The sequence below is a fragment of the Linepithema humile genome, chromosome 8 (assembly GCF_040581485.1).
Source record: "Linepithema humile isolate Giens D197 chromosome 8, Lhum_UNIL_v1.0, whole genome shotgun sequence".
NCBI lineage: Eukaryota > Metazoa > Arthropoda > Insecta > Hymenoptera > Formicidae > Linepithema > Linepithema humile.
The window spans coordinates 4326448-4341451 of NC_090135.1; the positions used below are offsets into that span (position 1 = coordinate 4326448).

At 32.8% G+C, this 15004-nt stretch overlaps 3 protein-coding genes and 1 pseudogene across 3 annotated transcripts; 3 read left to right on the forward strand and 1 right to left on the reverse strand.

Annotated features, from left to right (window-relative positions):
* The first annotated feature begins 1219 nt into the window (after nt 1-1219).
* Nucleotides 1220-2454, forward strand: LOC137001716 (putative uncharacterized protein DDB_G0291608). The gene is made up of 3 exons (XM_067360824.1): nt 1220-1226; nt 1931-2152; nt 2264-2454. Exons 1-3 carry the CDS (start codon nt 1220-1222, stop codon nt 2452-2454), a joined length of 420 nt encoding a protein of 139 aa, XP_067216925.1.
* LOC105669268 (uncharacterized) lies at nt 1410-5961 on the forward strand. Its single transcript, XM_012362140.2, has 5 exons — nt 1410-4484; nt 4597-4743; nt 4828-5087; nt 5173-5287; nt 5516-5961. The coding sequence occupies exons 1-5, from the start codon at nt 4286-4288 to the stop codon at nt 5701-5703; spliced, it is 909 nt and encodes a 302-aa protein (XP_012217563.1). The 5' UTR covers nt 1410-4285; the 3' UTR covers nt 5704-5961.
* A 113-nt stretch (nt 5962-6074) lies between these two features.
* Nucleotides 6075-8659, reverse strand: LOC137001778 (putative nuclease HARBI1; annotated as a pseudogene).
* Nucleotides 8660-9307: 648 nt separating this feature from the next.
* Nucleotides 9308-14594, forward strand: LOC105669267 (THAP domain-containing protein 1-like). Its single transcript, XM_067360581.1, has 3 exons — nt 9308-10195; nt 10283-10376; nt 10466-14594. Exons 1-3 carry the CDS (start codon nt 10040-10042, stop codon nt 10897-10899), a joined length of 684 nt encoding a protein of 227 aa, XP_067216682.1. The 5' UTR covers nt 9308-10039; the 3' UTR covers nt 10900-14594.
* The last annotated feature ends 410 nt before the right edge of the window (nt 14595-15004 follow it).

Consider the following 15004-nt stretch of genomic DNA (forward strand, 5'->3'; position numbering starts at 1 on the left):
CGTTTAGCCATGCTTGCTTTGGCATTTATGTCTATCGACTCGAAAGATTTTACATACCTGTAAAACTTTTAATTATTTCCCAACTTACAATTAGTCACTCGCGTCCTGATATTTTTTCTCCCGTTCAATAATTTTCTATTCGTACATTCGGAGAATCCAAATAGTGAGATCAATAATGTACTTAATTTTCGTACACTCTAGTATCTCAATCTGAGATCGGTGTACATTTTAACGTGTCAAATGTAGACGAATTATTTCTATATAAAAGATAATTAAAATTTTCACACCAACAATCTATGATATATGCTCCATATGTCATATTATATTTTATTCCATTTTTAATCATTTATTTTAAACTACTGCATATTAGCAAAAGTTACTGTACTATGGAGATGAGTGGAGGAGACGGTAACATATATTATAAATGCAGTCAGATTTATTGTACTCTTGTTAAAATATTGTAAAAATAATGTATTATTAGTAATTATAATAGTATTTATTAGTAATTATAATAGTATTATTAATAGTGGTCTTCCGCACCACCTTCGAGGTTCCACTAACGGCGCGTTAGGTTTTTTTAGTGGACCTTCGCCAGGAGCCCTATTATACCACATTTCATTAATCTTTCTATATATTTCTTTTATACATATGTGATGTCATTTGTAGACAAAATACTTTTTTTACACTTGTCATTTACAAGTGCGGTGTCATTTGCAGACAAGATACTCTTTTTACTCTTGTCATTTACAAGTGTGGTGTCATTTGCAGACAAGATACTCTTTTTACTCTTGTCATTTACAAGTGTAGTGTCATTTGCAGATATACCAAATTTTAAACAATTTCAACAAAATTTGGCAAAATTACGACGATTTATATCTTAAAATCTTATTGAATTTGGGAATAAAAATTTTTCAATTTTTTATTTTTATTATTAAAAATAAGCATCGAACAAAAAAACTGCAAATAGAAAAAAGTTTCGTCTCATCATTCTCTACAAGCCTATGTTTAAAAAAAATTAATTTTGCGACTTTCAAAATTTTCATGCTTCGAGACGTTTAGACGATATTTTTACACGATTTCGAGCGCAGAGCGATTTCGTTGATCCGCGTCCTCAATTGTGTTTATAAGTCGCGTACAAACAGAGATCAGACTAGTTCCTTCGGTTCCTTATCAGTTAATACACTTGACGGAAAAGTCGATTTGAAGAATATTGCGAAATATGGATCGTAAGTAGAAAATTAAATTATTATTAAAATCATCATAAGAGATATAAATTATTATTATTTATTAATTAAAAATAAAATTTTTAATTAAATAATATGAAAAACGGCATAAGAGTGATGACTAGATTGATTATGACTAGAATTATGTGTTAAGAATTAGGAATAATTAATACATTTCGTTATCTTATTTCAAATAAAATAATTCCAATTTGATTTTCCTAATATTTAATATTTATTCCTATTCCTAATATTTTCTCTATTCTACGTAGAGAATCTTTATTATAATATAACGTTACTCCAATAATCGCTAATCTCAATCTATTGTTTCTATGTTGCAAGTTTCTCAAGTAGCATAGCTTTTTAAAAAAATTTACATTAAATCTTGCTTAAAGATTAAAATTTTTAATTTTATGTATTTTGAATATTAAAATTGCTGATTCTTTTAATTTTATGTATATTGAGAATGGTCGAATAGTCAACTGTTTATATTCTTAAAGACAATTTTGTAAATATAAGAAAGGTTAACACATATTATTTAGCTGTAGCTCATAATTCTTCTACCGTTTTTCATGTTATTTATTTTGTTAGCAAAATGTTTAATCTTTAGTTTCTTTCTCCTCTCTTATACATATATAACAGTTTTTATTTTTTTTAAACTCACACATAAATGTATTACTAATTTAATAAATATATATTAATTTTTGCAGAGGACATGACACAAAGAGTGGAAAGTATGACGCTGGAGGAGAAAGATGCTGCTGTACAACAGTTGATGCAACAAATGTTGCATCAACAAGAAAAATTGGTACAAATGCAGCAGCAGCTGCATTTGTTAATAAGTAGTGGTGCAACAACGCAGCAGCAGCAGCAGCAAAATACAAACACAGAAAATATCCAAGAGCAGCAGCAGCCGGAGGAACAAACAAGAGGTACATTATTTTTTTTTTTAATTTTTTGTAACTAAATGATTAATTTATATGCATGATTGTTTTATTTAATATAGTACTTATCTGTAAATGTGCTTATTTTTTAGAAAAAAGGAGAGGAGGCGGAAAGTCTCGCGCTCGCTGGTATCACCAGCGAGGTGGAAGAAGTGAATGGGGAGGCAGGGGTGGATGGGGAGGCAGAGGTGGATGGGGAGGCAGAGGTGGATGGAGCGGCAGAGGTGGATGGGGTGGCAGAGGTGGGTGGGGACCGAGAGGTGGCCAGGGCGGAAGAGGCCATATCATAATAAAAAAATATTATATAAATTAAAAAAATATTAGATAAATATAAAAATAATTTTATATATTAATTTCATATTAATATTAATTTTATTTTTTTAACAAACTTTTATTTTTTAATATTTTTTTTGTATTTTTTATTTATATTTTTATTATTTTTTAACTTATTTACTTATACAATATACTTATATTTTTATTTTTTAATATCTTTTCTATTTTTTATTTATATTTTTATTTTTTAACTTATATTACTTATACAATATACTTATATTTTTTTTATTTATATTTTTATTATTTTTGACGATATTTTTATTATTTTTTAATTTTTTATTTATATTTTTATTTTATATTTTTTTATTGATTTATTATTATTATTAATAATATGTTTTTTAATCTAATTTATGTGATAACATTATAATAAACATATATTGACTAGTCATATTGTGATAATTTTATATTAAGATTTATTTTACATATATATAAAATAAAATTTCAAATAAAATCAATTATCTCGTGCTAACTCTCTATCCCGTCACATATTTATAGATAAATAAAATATTACTAACATGTCTGCAAATGACATCACATATGTATAAAAGAAATATATAGAAAGATTAATGAAATGTGGTATAATAGGGCTCCTGGCGAAGGTCCACTAAAAAAACCTAACGCGCCGTTAGTGGAACCTCGAAGGTGGTGCGGAAGACCACTATTAATAATACTATTATAATTACTAATAAATACTATTATAATTACTAATAATACATTATTTTTACAATATTTTAACAAGAGTACAATAAATCTGACTGCATTTATAATATATGTTACCGTCTCCTCCACTCATCTCCATAGTACAGTAACTTTTGCTAATATGCAGTAGTTTAAAATAAATGATTAAAAATGGAATAAAATATAATATGGCATATGGAGCATATATCATAGATTGTTGGTGTGAAAATTTTAATTATCTTTTATATAGAAATAATTCGTCTACATTTGACACGTTAAAATGTACACCGATCTCAGATTGAGATACTAGAGTGTACGAAAATTAAGTACATTATTGATCTCCCTATTTGGATTCTCCGAATGTACGAATAGAAAATTATTGAACGGGAGAAAAAATATCAGGACGCGAGTGACTAATTGTAAGTTGGGAAATAATTAAAAGTTTTACAGGTATGTAAAATCTTTCGAGTCGATAGACATAAATGCCAAAGCAAGCATGGCTAAACGAATAAGGCGAATGGCAAGAACATAGTATATGTTAAATTTACACTTTGTTGCAATATTGCAAAATAACTTCATTTTTCTATTGACAATAGCAAATCTGAATTATTTCAAAAATTGTTAGTTTTAACATATGCGAATATTATTAATAAATATAAACTATTATTTTTTAAGCAAAAAAAAGATTATTTGATAATTTACACTGTTAGAAACAAATGCGGAAAAAAGAAAAGAAAGTTGCGAGAAGCAAATCTCGAACACGGGATTTTTCATATTCCAGCCACATGCCTTAGAAACACTTACTTCTTAGCATTTATCGTCTGTTGCGTCGGCTCGGTGGAAGGGAGACGGCGTTCTCTTCCATTGGTCGACCGGGTCGAGCTCACACGGATAGGGTGACGTCATCGGTTCTCGGTTGTATTAGTGTGATGCCGCCGCTCGTTTCTGGCAGCATTGCTGGGGGTGCGTTCCACTTAACGCCCGCAACGCTCACGATGCCTGCAATCCCGTTCCACATAACGACCGTGATCGTTGTAGTCGCGTTCAAAACGTCATAGCTGACGTCATTACTTGCGACCGCGTCGAGCTCGCGACGCTCATGGTTCGCACATGGGTCGGCGCGATCGTATTGGCATCGTGAGCGTTGCGGGCGTTAAGTGGAACGCACCTAATGTATTTTTTTATGTTGTCACAATCTCAGTATTAAACTTTTCAACAAAGATGGAAAAAGTTTCTTTATATGATCCGGAAAAAGACATAGTGATTGATATTAATCTTTCTTCGGAAGATGTTTTACGTGCGCAGCAAGGTAAATAATATATTTTTAAATATTGTAAAACTTTTTTTAATGAATATATTTAACCTTACTTTTTGTAGTACAAAATACTTTTATACTTTAATGTAGCGTTCTCTAATTTTAGACATGACCTTTGCAACATCTTTATTAAACGCAGCCTTAAAAGAGAGAGAATCAACCAAAAATGTGGAAAGTTCTATCGAATCAGACCTAACTCAAAAAATTAGTAAAACAAATGTCGAAAATTTTCAAAATGACACTGATGACAGTGGTACGTTAATTAAAGTATTTGTTTATTCAGTTTTCAATTAACGTTGAATAAAACAGTTGATCTGATGTTTAATGCTCATTTCAGGTTCTATGTATAGGTGGTCAACAACTGCTGTATTATTACTGTTAGATACATATAAAACATTTCAAGACAAATTTTCCAGTGGAAAATATTCACATAAAAAGATCTGGGATGAAATTAGCATAACCCTTGTGGAAAAAGGACATTTGACCACAGGACCGCAATGTGCGGCAAAACTGAGAAGCTTGAAGAAAACTTACAAAAGTGTGAAAGATCATAACAATCTATCAGGCAATGATAGGCGAACTTGGCAGTTTTATGAGGTACAGGAAAAATTAGATTAAAAATATAGTTAAAAATGTTTATTATACATTTTCTTCATTGCTTTAATACACATGTCCTTTGCAGATTATGAATGAAATCTTTTCAAAAAAAGCTTGGTGTTCACCAGTCGCCGTTGCATCATCAACAGGACTTTCTATTAAGCAGGACAAAGACTCAGGATTTATAGAAACTATATCTGGTAAGCTATATACAGCACTATTCGCACACGAGCGTTGGCACGGACATTATGAAACACCCTGTATAATCCATGTTGTGCTTGTCTTTTTTTATATATTAGTTGAGGAAATTACGAAACTTTTTATTTTATTATCATATCATTTTTATAATTGTCATTGCATTTTAATTCTAATGATAAATATCTGAAATGTAAAAATTTTATTCAAGTATTTAATAAATGTTTTTATAGATTCGTCAGAAGGCAAGGTATGCAGTCCTAAAACAAGAGAATCATCAAAAGAAAACGTGTGCAGTCTCCTTAAAAGAAAGTTACTTCAAAAAACTGAACAAGAGGAAGCAAAAGTCAAAAGACATAAAGAAAGAATGGAAATGGATGAGAAATTCCTTTCAGTTTTAACAAAATTGGTTGAAAAGTAGTTAATATTTAACATGATAAACTGCAACATTTTGATTTTTGTAATGTTTAATGATGTTATATTTGATTATGCATCGAATTTTATTTTTTTAGTTATTGTTTTGTGCAATAAGAAGAAATGTTATTTTTATTTTATTTTTGAACAAAAGACTGATGTTTGATGTAACTGTGATGTAATAGTCGCTGCATTTAAGTTTACTTCATACTCATTAAAATATTAAAATTTAATAGAACAGTTCATATAATAGTATTTTTTATATTTTATAATATTATATTTATATGTAAGCTACAAAGAATAAGTAAAGAATAATAAAATAAAGAATAAAATACTTATTTGAAAAATTCCAGTATTGTTTTATTATTTTACGATATTCTTATCTAAACTACATATATTGTTGAGAAAAATATATATATAACACACGAGCAAAAAATATATATATATACATTAATACTAGAGTATAAACTTTTACATTAAGTGAATTTTCTTTATTATGAAAAGTTTTCTTTTATTATAAAGTATTCATAATCAAATTTCTTTTGGCAATTCCGCCAACATTCTGTCTTCCTTGATACGTAATATCATGATCTCTATTATATTCAGATGGAATTGGGGGTATGGTTATAATTTCAATTTCATCACTTCTTAATGTACATATATTGTGGATCACACAGCACGCTACCACATATTCCGCCATTAAGTCCACTCTTGACATAGGCAGACAATGTAGTAAACTCCTCATACGTCCCTTTAACAGACCGATGCATCTTTCGACAGTCACTCTGGCTGCTGACAGACGATAATTAAAATTGTTCTGTGCTGCTGTGAGATGTCCGTTGTCTCTGAAGGGAGTCAATAAATGTTGATGAATCTCATATGCGGCATCTCCCAATATATGACTGTCGAGTGGAAATTTATTTTCGTCATTCAAATAGTTGGCTATCTCAGATTGACGAAAAACTCGCTGGTCATGAACTGAGCCAGGATGACCAACATAACAATGTGTGATCAACGTTCTGTGATCACACACCAACTGTAAATGAATGTAGACATATAATCAAACATCTAAAAGAGTAAGAGACTAATCGTGATCAATTAATCGTGATTCTTACCTGTAACTGTATCGAATGAAATCCTTTACGATTGATATAATCAACAGGATTTTCTTTGGGAGCATCAATTCGAATATGAGTCCCATCAATGGCTCCAATAGTTTTCGGAAATCTACTGCTTTCTTCGAATCCTTGCATAATCCTTACAGCATGATCACCAATAGGCCATTTAATAAATGTTGAAGAATTTAAAAAAAGTGCATGGGTGATCCTGCGCACAGCCCGAACTGCAGTTGCTCTTCCAACATTAAACCGATCGCAAACAGATCTTTAAGGAACAAATTTATTAAAATATGTTTTGATTATAAATAAAAAATTTTATTCATTATTTTGAATTTTTTATTACCTGTAGGAATCCATAGTCGCCATTTTCCAAATAGCTATCATTAACTGGTGACGAGGTGGGATCATCGGACAACCTTTTATTTTTCTTATTAAATATGGCATGAGTATTTCTAGAAGATATTCAAAAGTCATTCTTGACATTCTGTAAACAAAAAAATGTTAGTAACTTGTACGTATAAGTATATGTAGATAATTGAGAATAAAATAAATATGTAAAATAAATATGTAAAATAAATATATAAAGTTGTATATATTCACTAACCTAAAATGACTTTTGAAGTCGAATCCCATGTAGCTATCCACAACAGTGATATAATTCTGAATTCGCGAGCGAAGTTTACGCTTTTTTTTTCACATAATATTGCTTTCCATTCGTCATCAGAACTCGATGAGTCTGAATCTTCAGATTTATCTCTATAGCGGCGCACTATTACGACTATGGCATCCATGATATTACGCACTGTTACTCATAAAATCGTTCCACTTAAGATTTCGCCTGCAATGCCCGCTAGCTAGTGGAACGATAAATATCGTGGTCGTGGTCGTAGTCGTTGCGGGCGTTAAGTGGAACGCACCCTAGTTGTAGTGCAACGAGCACCGACGATAACCTTGCACTTCCGGATCCGTTCTTAAATGATCCGGTAGCCTATCCCACACGTGATCCACAAACCGAGAAAAGTTTTTTATAAGAATCACTTTCGGCACGATTTCTAATTGCTCCGCGGACAAGCTCAGAATGTCACGTTCGTCCAATAGCGCGATGAACATTTCGACTGTTACCTCGACTTGGTCATGATGGACCTTATATACCCGCTTGTTGCACACGACATTGATTAAAACTATCGATGGCTCATATTTGCATTAACAATCCTTATCTTATCTCTTCCGGGAATTATTGTGATCTGATACCTCCCACCATTCCAAAATTACCTCCTCTCCTCCAAACACGATGACGCATCTAGCAACATGGCGATGCCTACAATTTGTATTAACAATCATTATCACACCCTCTAAGAAACGGCGCTCAAATGCTGCCTCTTTGTTCTAAAATACAGCGATGACGCAATCCGTAAATCTGCACGAACCTGCATACTATAAACATAATGATTCCGACAACATGGCGCTCTACTTTGATGTGTAGAAAAAAAACCATAGGATGTAAACAGTTCTCTTTCCAATAAACAATCCTTATCTTTTCCGGGAATCCTTATCTCGCGATGTCTACAATTTGTATTAACAATCCTTATCTCTTCCGGAAATTATTGTAATCTGATACCCCTACCACTCCACATTTACCCCCTCTCCTCCAAACATGATGACGTCATTACCCCCCTCCACTGTTATCCGATACCCCCTTCCCCTCTTCACCCGCGCACCCCCTCATTGCCCCTGGGTTAGAATCATCATAGTATAACTACTTACCATATTGAATTATAACCGATCTAATTGTACGGGAAATTTCTGAGAAGTCGACTTGCGAGGCAACGTGAGATCAATTCTCACTCTCTATCGCCGAACCAGCCAGAACAGTCGAAAGAATCAAAATCATATAGAGAGACAGTCGGGTCGATATTCGTGCGTTGAACTTAGTCATATTATTAAAGTTGTACTTATAATATTAAAGTTATATTATAATAGTGAAACCAAGTCGGTGTCGAATCATTTTAAAAGAGTCATCCTATCAGTTACCAGTTTCCATCAAAGTATCGTCGTCATTAAATTAAATAAATAACCAGGGTCGCGTATAGGACGTAACCGTCGAAGCAGTTTAAAAATCATAGAACTTTTGAAATATTACTATTGAACATTTTTATTAAGAAAGTCGAGATCTTACAGAACTAATTAATATATTTTATTCTCTTGTTAGATGTAAAATAATTTCTCTTTTTAATATTAAATGTTTATTGCTATTTCTAATATTTTGTCTACTGTATGAAGAGCCTCAGAGTAATAAAAGTTAAAGTATTTTATAAAATTTATAATACTACAATAATAAAACCGCCTAATCTCTTTATGCTTGTCACTCGTTATGTCTAGTGGCACCACTACACGAGTGTAACCATGTCACAGACACAGAATCTCTGTGTGAGAATCGCTACATTAATATGGCGGAAAGCAGTCCCCCCCGCATGCTTGAATTACCATCTCCTCTCGCCTAAACTAGTAGCGTTTTCGATTATACAGGATTTGAACGACCCAGGGTTGGTTAATGACGTCATTGCAACCTCTCCACCAATGAAAGACTTGCATTTATAGTAAGATAGTGATTGATCAACCCTGGGTCGTTCAAATCCTGTATAATCGAAAACGCTATAGGACTTTAGACTCGGTCCCTCTATTCCTTAGTCCGTGAGCCCCACTCACATCACCTAGAGTACCTCTAGTAAGAGTATGGATACCGTTAGTCAATTTTTGATTGGTTCTTCGATTCGCCATATGTAACAGGGAAATAGAAAAGGGAAAATTGAATTCATTATTGTATACTGATAAAAAACAATAATATTCGCGTGATTTTATATACAAGTTAATAAACAATTTTATATATTTGTATATTATCGATTTGAGTTAAATCCTATTAAGACTAATTATTATATTTTGTTGATGCAAGTGATGCAAGTTGTCAGGTTACATTGTCAGGCGTTCAATGTACGTTGTCGTATATTTCTGTGATACTTCGTAAGTTCTATTTAATGTTATATTTAATATTATATAATATTATTGAAGATATTACATTATTAATAAAATATAAACTTATAATTTATTTATTACTTTCATAATTACTTATCAATATTACTTAATTGTACATATAATTAGTAATCCTAACCTTAAAATAAACATACATATGGAAAAACATTTAAATATATTTAATTTGCAAGATGCAAGATGCCGAGTTGCTCAGCAAAAAAATGTACGAACTCATGGAAAAAACATTTTAAAATGTGTTATTTTCCACTGAATGATCCACAAAGATGTGCAATATGGGTAGCCAACATGAATAGAGAAAATTGGACACCTAATAAACATTCGGCGTTATGTGAAGTATATTATTTCTTTTAAAGAAAATTATTTATATTAATATTTGTTAGGAAAAGATTTTCAAATGATAATCTTTATATGAATATACAGGTACATTTCACTCCTGAGATGTGGGAAAATAATCGTCAGGATAACCTGCTGAAACTAAAAAGAAATGCGGTACCAACTTTATTTAGAGATACAGGTAAAATTTTATTTATTGTTTTGTTTATTAGAGCTTTCAAATTTCTTGTTGAGAAAATAAAATTCATGTATAATGATTATCTTCTACAGAAACTAGTGAAGTAAATGATGCTACTTTTACTAATCTTAATGAAAATCAAGATGTAGCTGTTGTAATTGAAGATACAAATGATAATAAATGCAACGTTGAAGCACCTAATGGAGCTATTGTTGAGGAAGACAATGTAATAATGCATAATATATCTAAGGAGAACATAAGTAACAAGGAAATGGAAAATGAGATATATTCTAACAGTGCGGGTACATCTGAAAGGAAAGAATTAATGATAGGAGAGAACACGTCTAGTTCATACACTGATAATTCGGAATCTTATAAAAAACAATTTGAAAAGTTACAAAAACATTATATCAAATTAGACAAGATACATAAGAAAACTAAGATAAAATTAAAAAATGCGGAAAATAGAATTAAACGCCTTACGAAAAAAGTGAGTATGAATCAAAGTGACATAAAGAATATATAGTGCGACGTGAACTAGCCTCGGAATCACGCCAGATCCGAGGGAGCACGCCCAATGGAAATCGGTAACCGCGGTACTCCACGATCTTCGGGAGTTAGGTAACTTACGCGGTGTCGGCCGTAAATGCACAACTAGGTAACTCGCGGTATCGGCAATAAATGCTCGATTTGGTAACCCGCGGTATCGGATAGAGATGCTCGATTCGGTAACTCGCGGTACTTCACGCTCGTCGGGAGCAAAGTAACTCGCGAAATCGGCAATAACTGCACGATTCGGTAACTCGCGGTCCTCCGCAAAATTCGAGAGCAAGGTAACTCACGCGATATCGGTAACCGGAAATGGGCGCCAGGTGCGAGTAATCGCACCGCGGTATCGGTAACTTCAACAGTTCTCTAAAATGCTCGGCCGCTCCCCGCTCAGTATATGGCAGAGGGGCGCAGTTCTTTTATTTGACGTTAGATATCTGGAGTAGAGGCGAACACAAGGACAACTCAATAATTAAGATTTAACAATAATGTATTTCAACGATTTGGTTACAAGGGTAAAGATGAGTGGATCGTTCGGCCTGAGCCGATACGGCGGAAATAGTTTAATACGGCGGTAGTAAGGCAATTCGCCCAATAAATCGGTAACGAGAACAAATTTTGGTAACTACATGAAATTTTGGAAACGCGATCACGATAATTCGCAGCTGATCCGACGATATTCAGCAAAACAAATGACTTGTATTACGACCATCCGACGCGGCCGGTGAAGGCCAAATAAATATGCTTTGAACGATGGTAGCCTAACGGCCAGAAATGAGATGTCGCGGAACGGCTATTTTCGCGGGCTTTCACGTTTCTCGCCGAGACGCTAACTTGACGGTAACAGCGGTCTCGCAGAGAACGTTCCCGAGCAAAATCCGTCGCGGACATTCACCCACGGTACTTCCGGTACGGTGATAACGAGACAAAAACGGTAACAAAATATCGGTATCGTAAGAAAGACGGTAGCAAATAGTCAGTATCTCCAAAAAGAAACGGTAACGGAAAGACGGTACGGTAACGAAACGGAACGGCAATCGACACGGCAACGAGAAAGAGACTGTCGGTGCTTGTTTCACGGAAGACGAAGAGGCTTTTACGCGATATCCGGAGCCGGCTGGATATGCGGTAACTGAGCGTCAAAACGCGCTCACGGTATCGAAATCGCGGTTAGTTGTGTGAAAGACACTAAACACAGAACTTTAGACTCACGCTACCAGCCATAACCGGACGGAACTCTATGGCTATCCGAGAGGCGGCTTACATCGAATCGGCGTCTTCGGCGTCTTCGGCGTCGTTGGGCTGAGTCCTGGCGTTGGTCCTTGCTCACTTGCGGCACACCGAACAGTAACTCTTTTCGGCTCTGCACGTAGGTCCTTCTAATTTCCCGTCGCCTTCCTGCGCATCCTGCCAATTTTCCAAAAAGGGGGGGCCCCTGAGAACCGCCCACAGTTCATCCAGGGCGCCCCCCTCCCCGCTTTCTGTGGTTTCCTCAAATCATTCGGTCGGCATTGTGTTGATGAGTCGATGTTCCCGGAAGAGACTGGTTAGGCTGGCCGGGCCATACTCCGATCCCTCCGGGTGCAGCATCTTCGAAGTCCTCGAAGCCGTCTGCAGCCGGGCGAGGTCCGCTGCTGCGTTTCTTTGCGTTTGTGGCTAAAACCAAAGCGGAGTTAGTCGATAGGGCTTGGATGGCGGAGGCGACGGGATCGCGGTACCTGACTTTTTTGCTGCGGGGTCACTAACACGTGACACCCGTTGATGATCCCCCGGCGTCCGGTCTCCATGGCGATGCTGAATCTTCGCCCTGAGGCACAAAATACGCAACGCCGCCCGCACGGGGCCTTACAACTTAAACGATAATAACAATACAAAACGGGAACGACATATAAAACAACGCGTAAAGATTGTGGAGTCTCGCGGGTTGCTCTCTCGACGTGAGGAGCAACACCAGGACTCGTTGCTCCCTCGGCCGGGCTATCGCCCTTGTGACGGCGCTCGAAAAGCGTCACGTCACAATAGAAATATATAGAAATTTATAACAAAAGTGACATAATTAAAGAATATATAGAAATATATAGAAATTTATAACAACAAAATTATTAAAAAATTACAAAGAGACAATAGTGTTTCATTAATCTCTTGCTTAAAATCATAGTCCATATAGAAATCGTTATTTAGAAAAGTACAATTACTATTAAATTATTATTATTATTACATTATTTATATCACTTATATTTACTTCTTGATTTAATATTAATTTAGTTTAAATATACTGTGTGTTAGAGAGAGAGAGATTTAAATTAATTATTTACCTACTTTTTACAGAAACGATAATAATACACATGATTTAAAACTACAGAAATTTTTTTTTGTAAATTAGGAAATTGGCAATTATAAAAATTCACTAATCTAATTTTATGAAATTATACCAATACTAAAAAAAAAAGAAATAATAATTTTTGGTAGATAAAATATCAACTGTGCAAATATCATTGTAAAAATATATAAAAAAATATATATAAGTTTTAATTTTATTTTAAGTTATAAAAATTGTTTAGGATTTTGTAGATAGTTTATTTTTAGATACAACTTTCATTACATGTAGTACATTAGTTTCTTAATAATCTTTCTAAGTTTTCTTTAATTTTTTGGTTCATTTATGTATAAATTACAGAAACAAATTTGAAAGCGCGTCACAGGTTTCCTGTTAATGGCGGACGGTGTCCATACTCTTACTAGAGGCAAGATCTATAGAGAGAAGGTTACCTCACGCGCAAAGAGGGACGCGCGGCAAGAGGGGCACATGCTGAGCAGGGTGAGCGGCAAGAGGGGCAATGATGATCTCATCGACGAACAATAGCTGTCTCTCTCGCACGCTTTAGTGTTTTCTCTCTCGCTCCTTTAATATAGAAATGCTTTGAGTTTTTATCGAAAAAATACTTTTATTTTGTAAAATATTGATAGCACTGGAAATTGCGTAATAAAAATTGAAAAGTAAATTAGAAAGGCGCTATAAATTACATATATTGCAAATTATAGCGCTAGATATTTAACGTTTATAATGTTAAATATTGCTGCAACAGATGCATTTGTGATACAAATTGCTTTGTACTCGTATTTAGACTGTAATATCAATGAAAATAAAATATAATTTGGGGATATACACAAAAAACATCATTTGTAAAGTAGTAAAATAAAAGAAAAAATAGTACATATTTAAAAATTATTTTTAAAATAATATTTACTGTTTATATGCATTATTTACAAAAAAAATACTATAAAGAAATTTATTTTTTATATTTAATTGTGAAAACCTCAAAAATTGTCAAGAAATTGTAACTGAAATTCAAATGTAAGTACAATTCTAGGATAATATAAAAAGCATTATACACAAATTTATTATGATACAAACTTAAATAATGAAATTGTAATATATGTTTCAACATTGCAAATGTGAATATTTATATGATAAAATTTACAAAGTGTTAACAATTTTCAAATATTTGCTAATAAAATATTATTGAAATGTTTCTGTTGAAATCTTAAAATAATTCTTTAAAACAAATATGATGGGGTATATATTAGGGATCATTAAATATGCGGCAACATTGTGATTATAAAATTTTATAAGTATCTATAATAAAAATTAAGTATAATAAATATAATAAGTAAATAAGTATAATAATAAAATTTTTATAAGTATCTATAATAATAAAAATACATATATGTTGTATTAATCTGTTAATATAAAGAAATTATTAATTAATTTAATGCAAATAAATTATACTTAATTTTTATTATAGATACTTATAAAATTTTATAATCACAATGTTGCCGTATATTTAATGATCCTTAATATATACCCCATCATATTTGTTTTAAAGAATTATTTTAAGATTTCAACAGAAACATTTCAATAATATTTTATTAGCAAATATTTGAAAATTGTTAACACTTTGTAAATTTTATTATATAAATATTCACATTTGCAATGTTGAAACATATATTACAATTTCATTATTTAAGTTTGTATCATAATAAATTTGTGTATGATGTTTTTTATATTATCCTAGAATTGT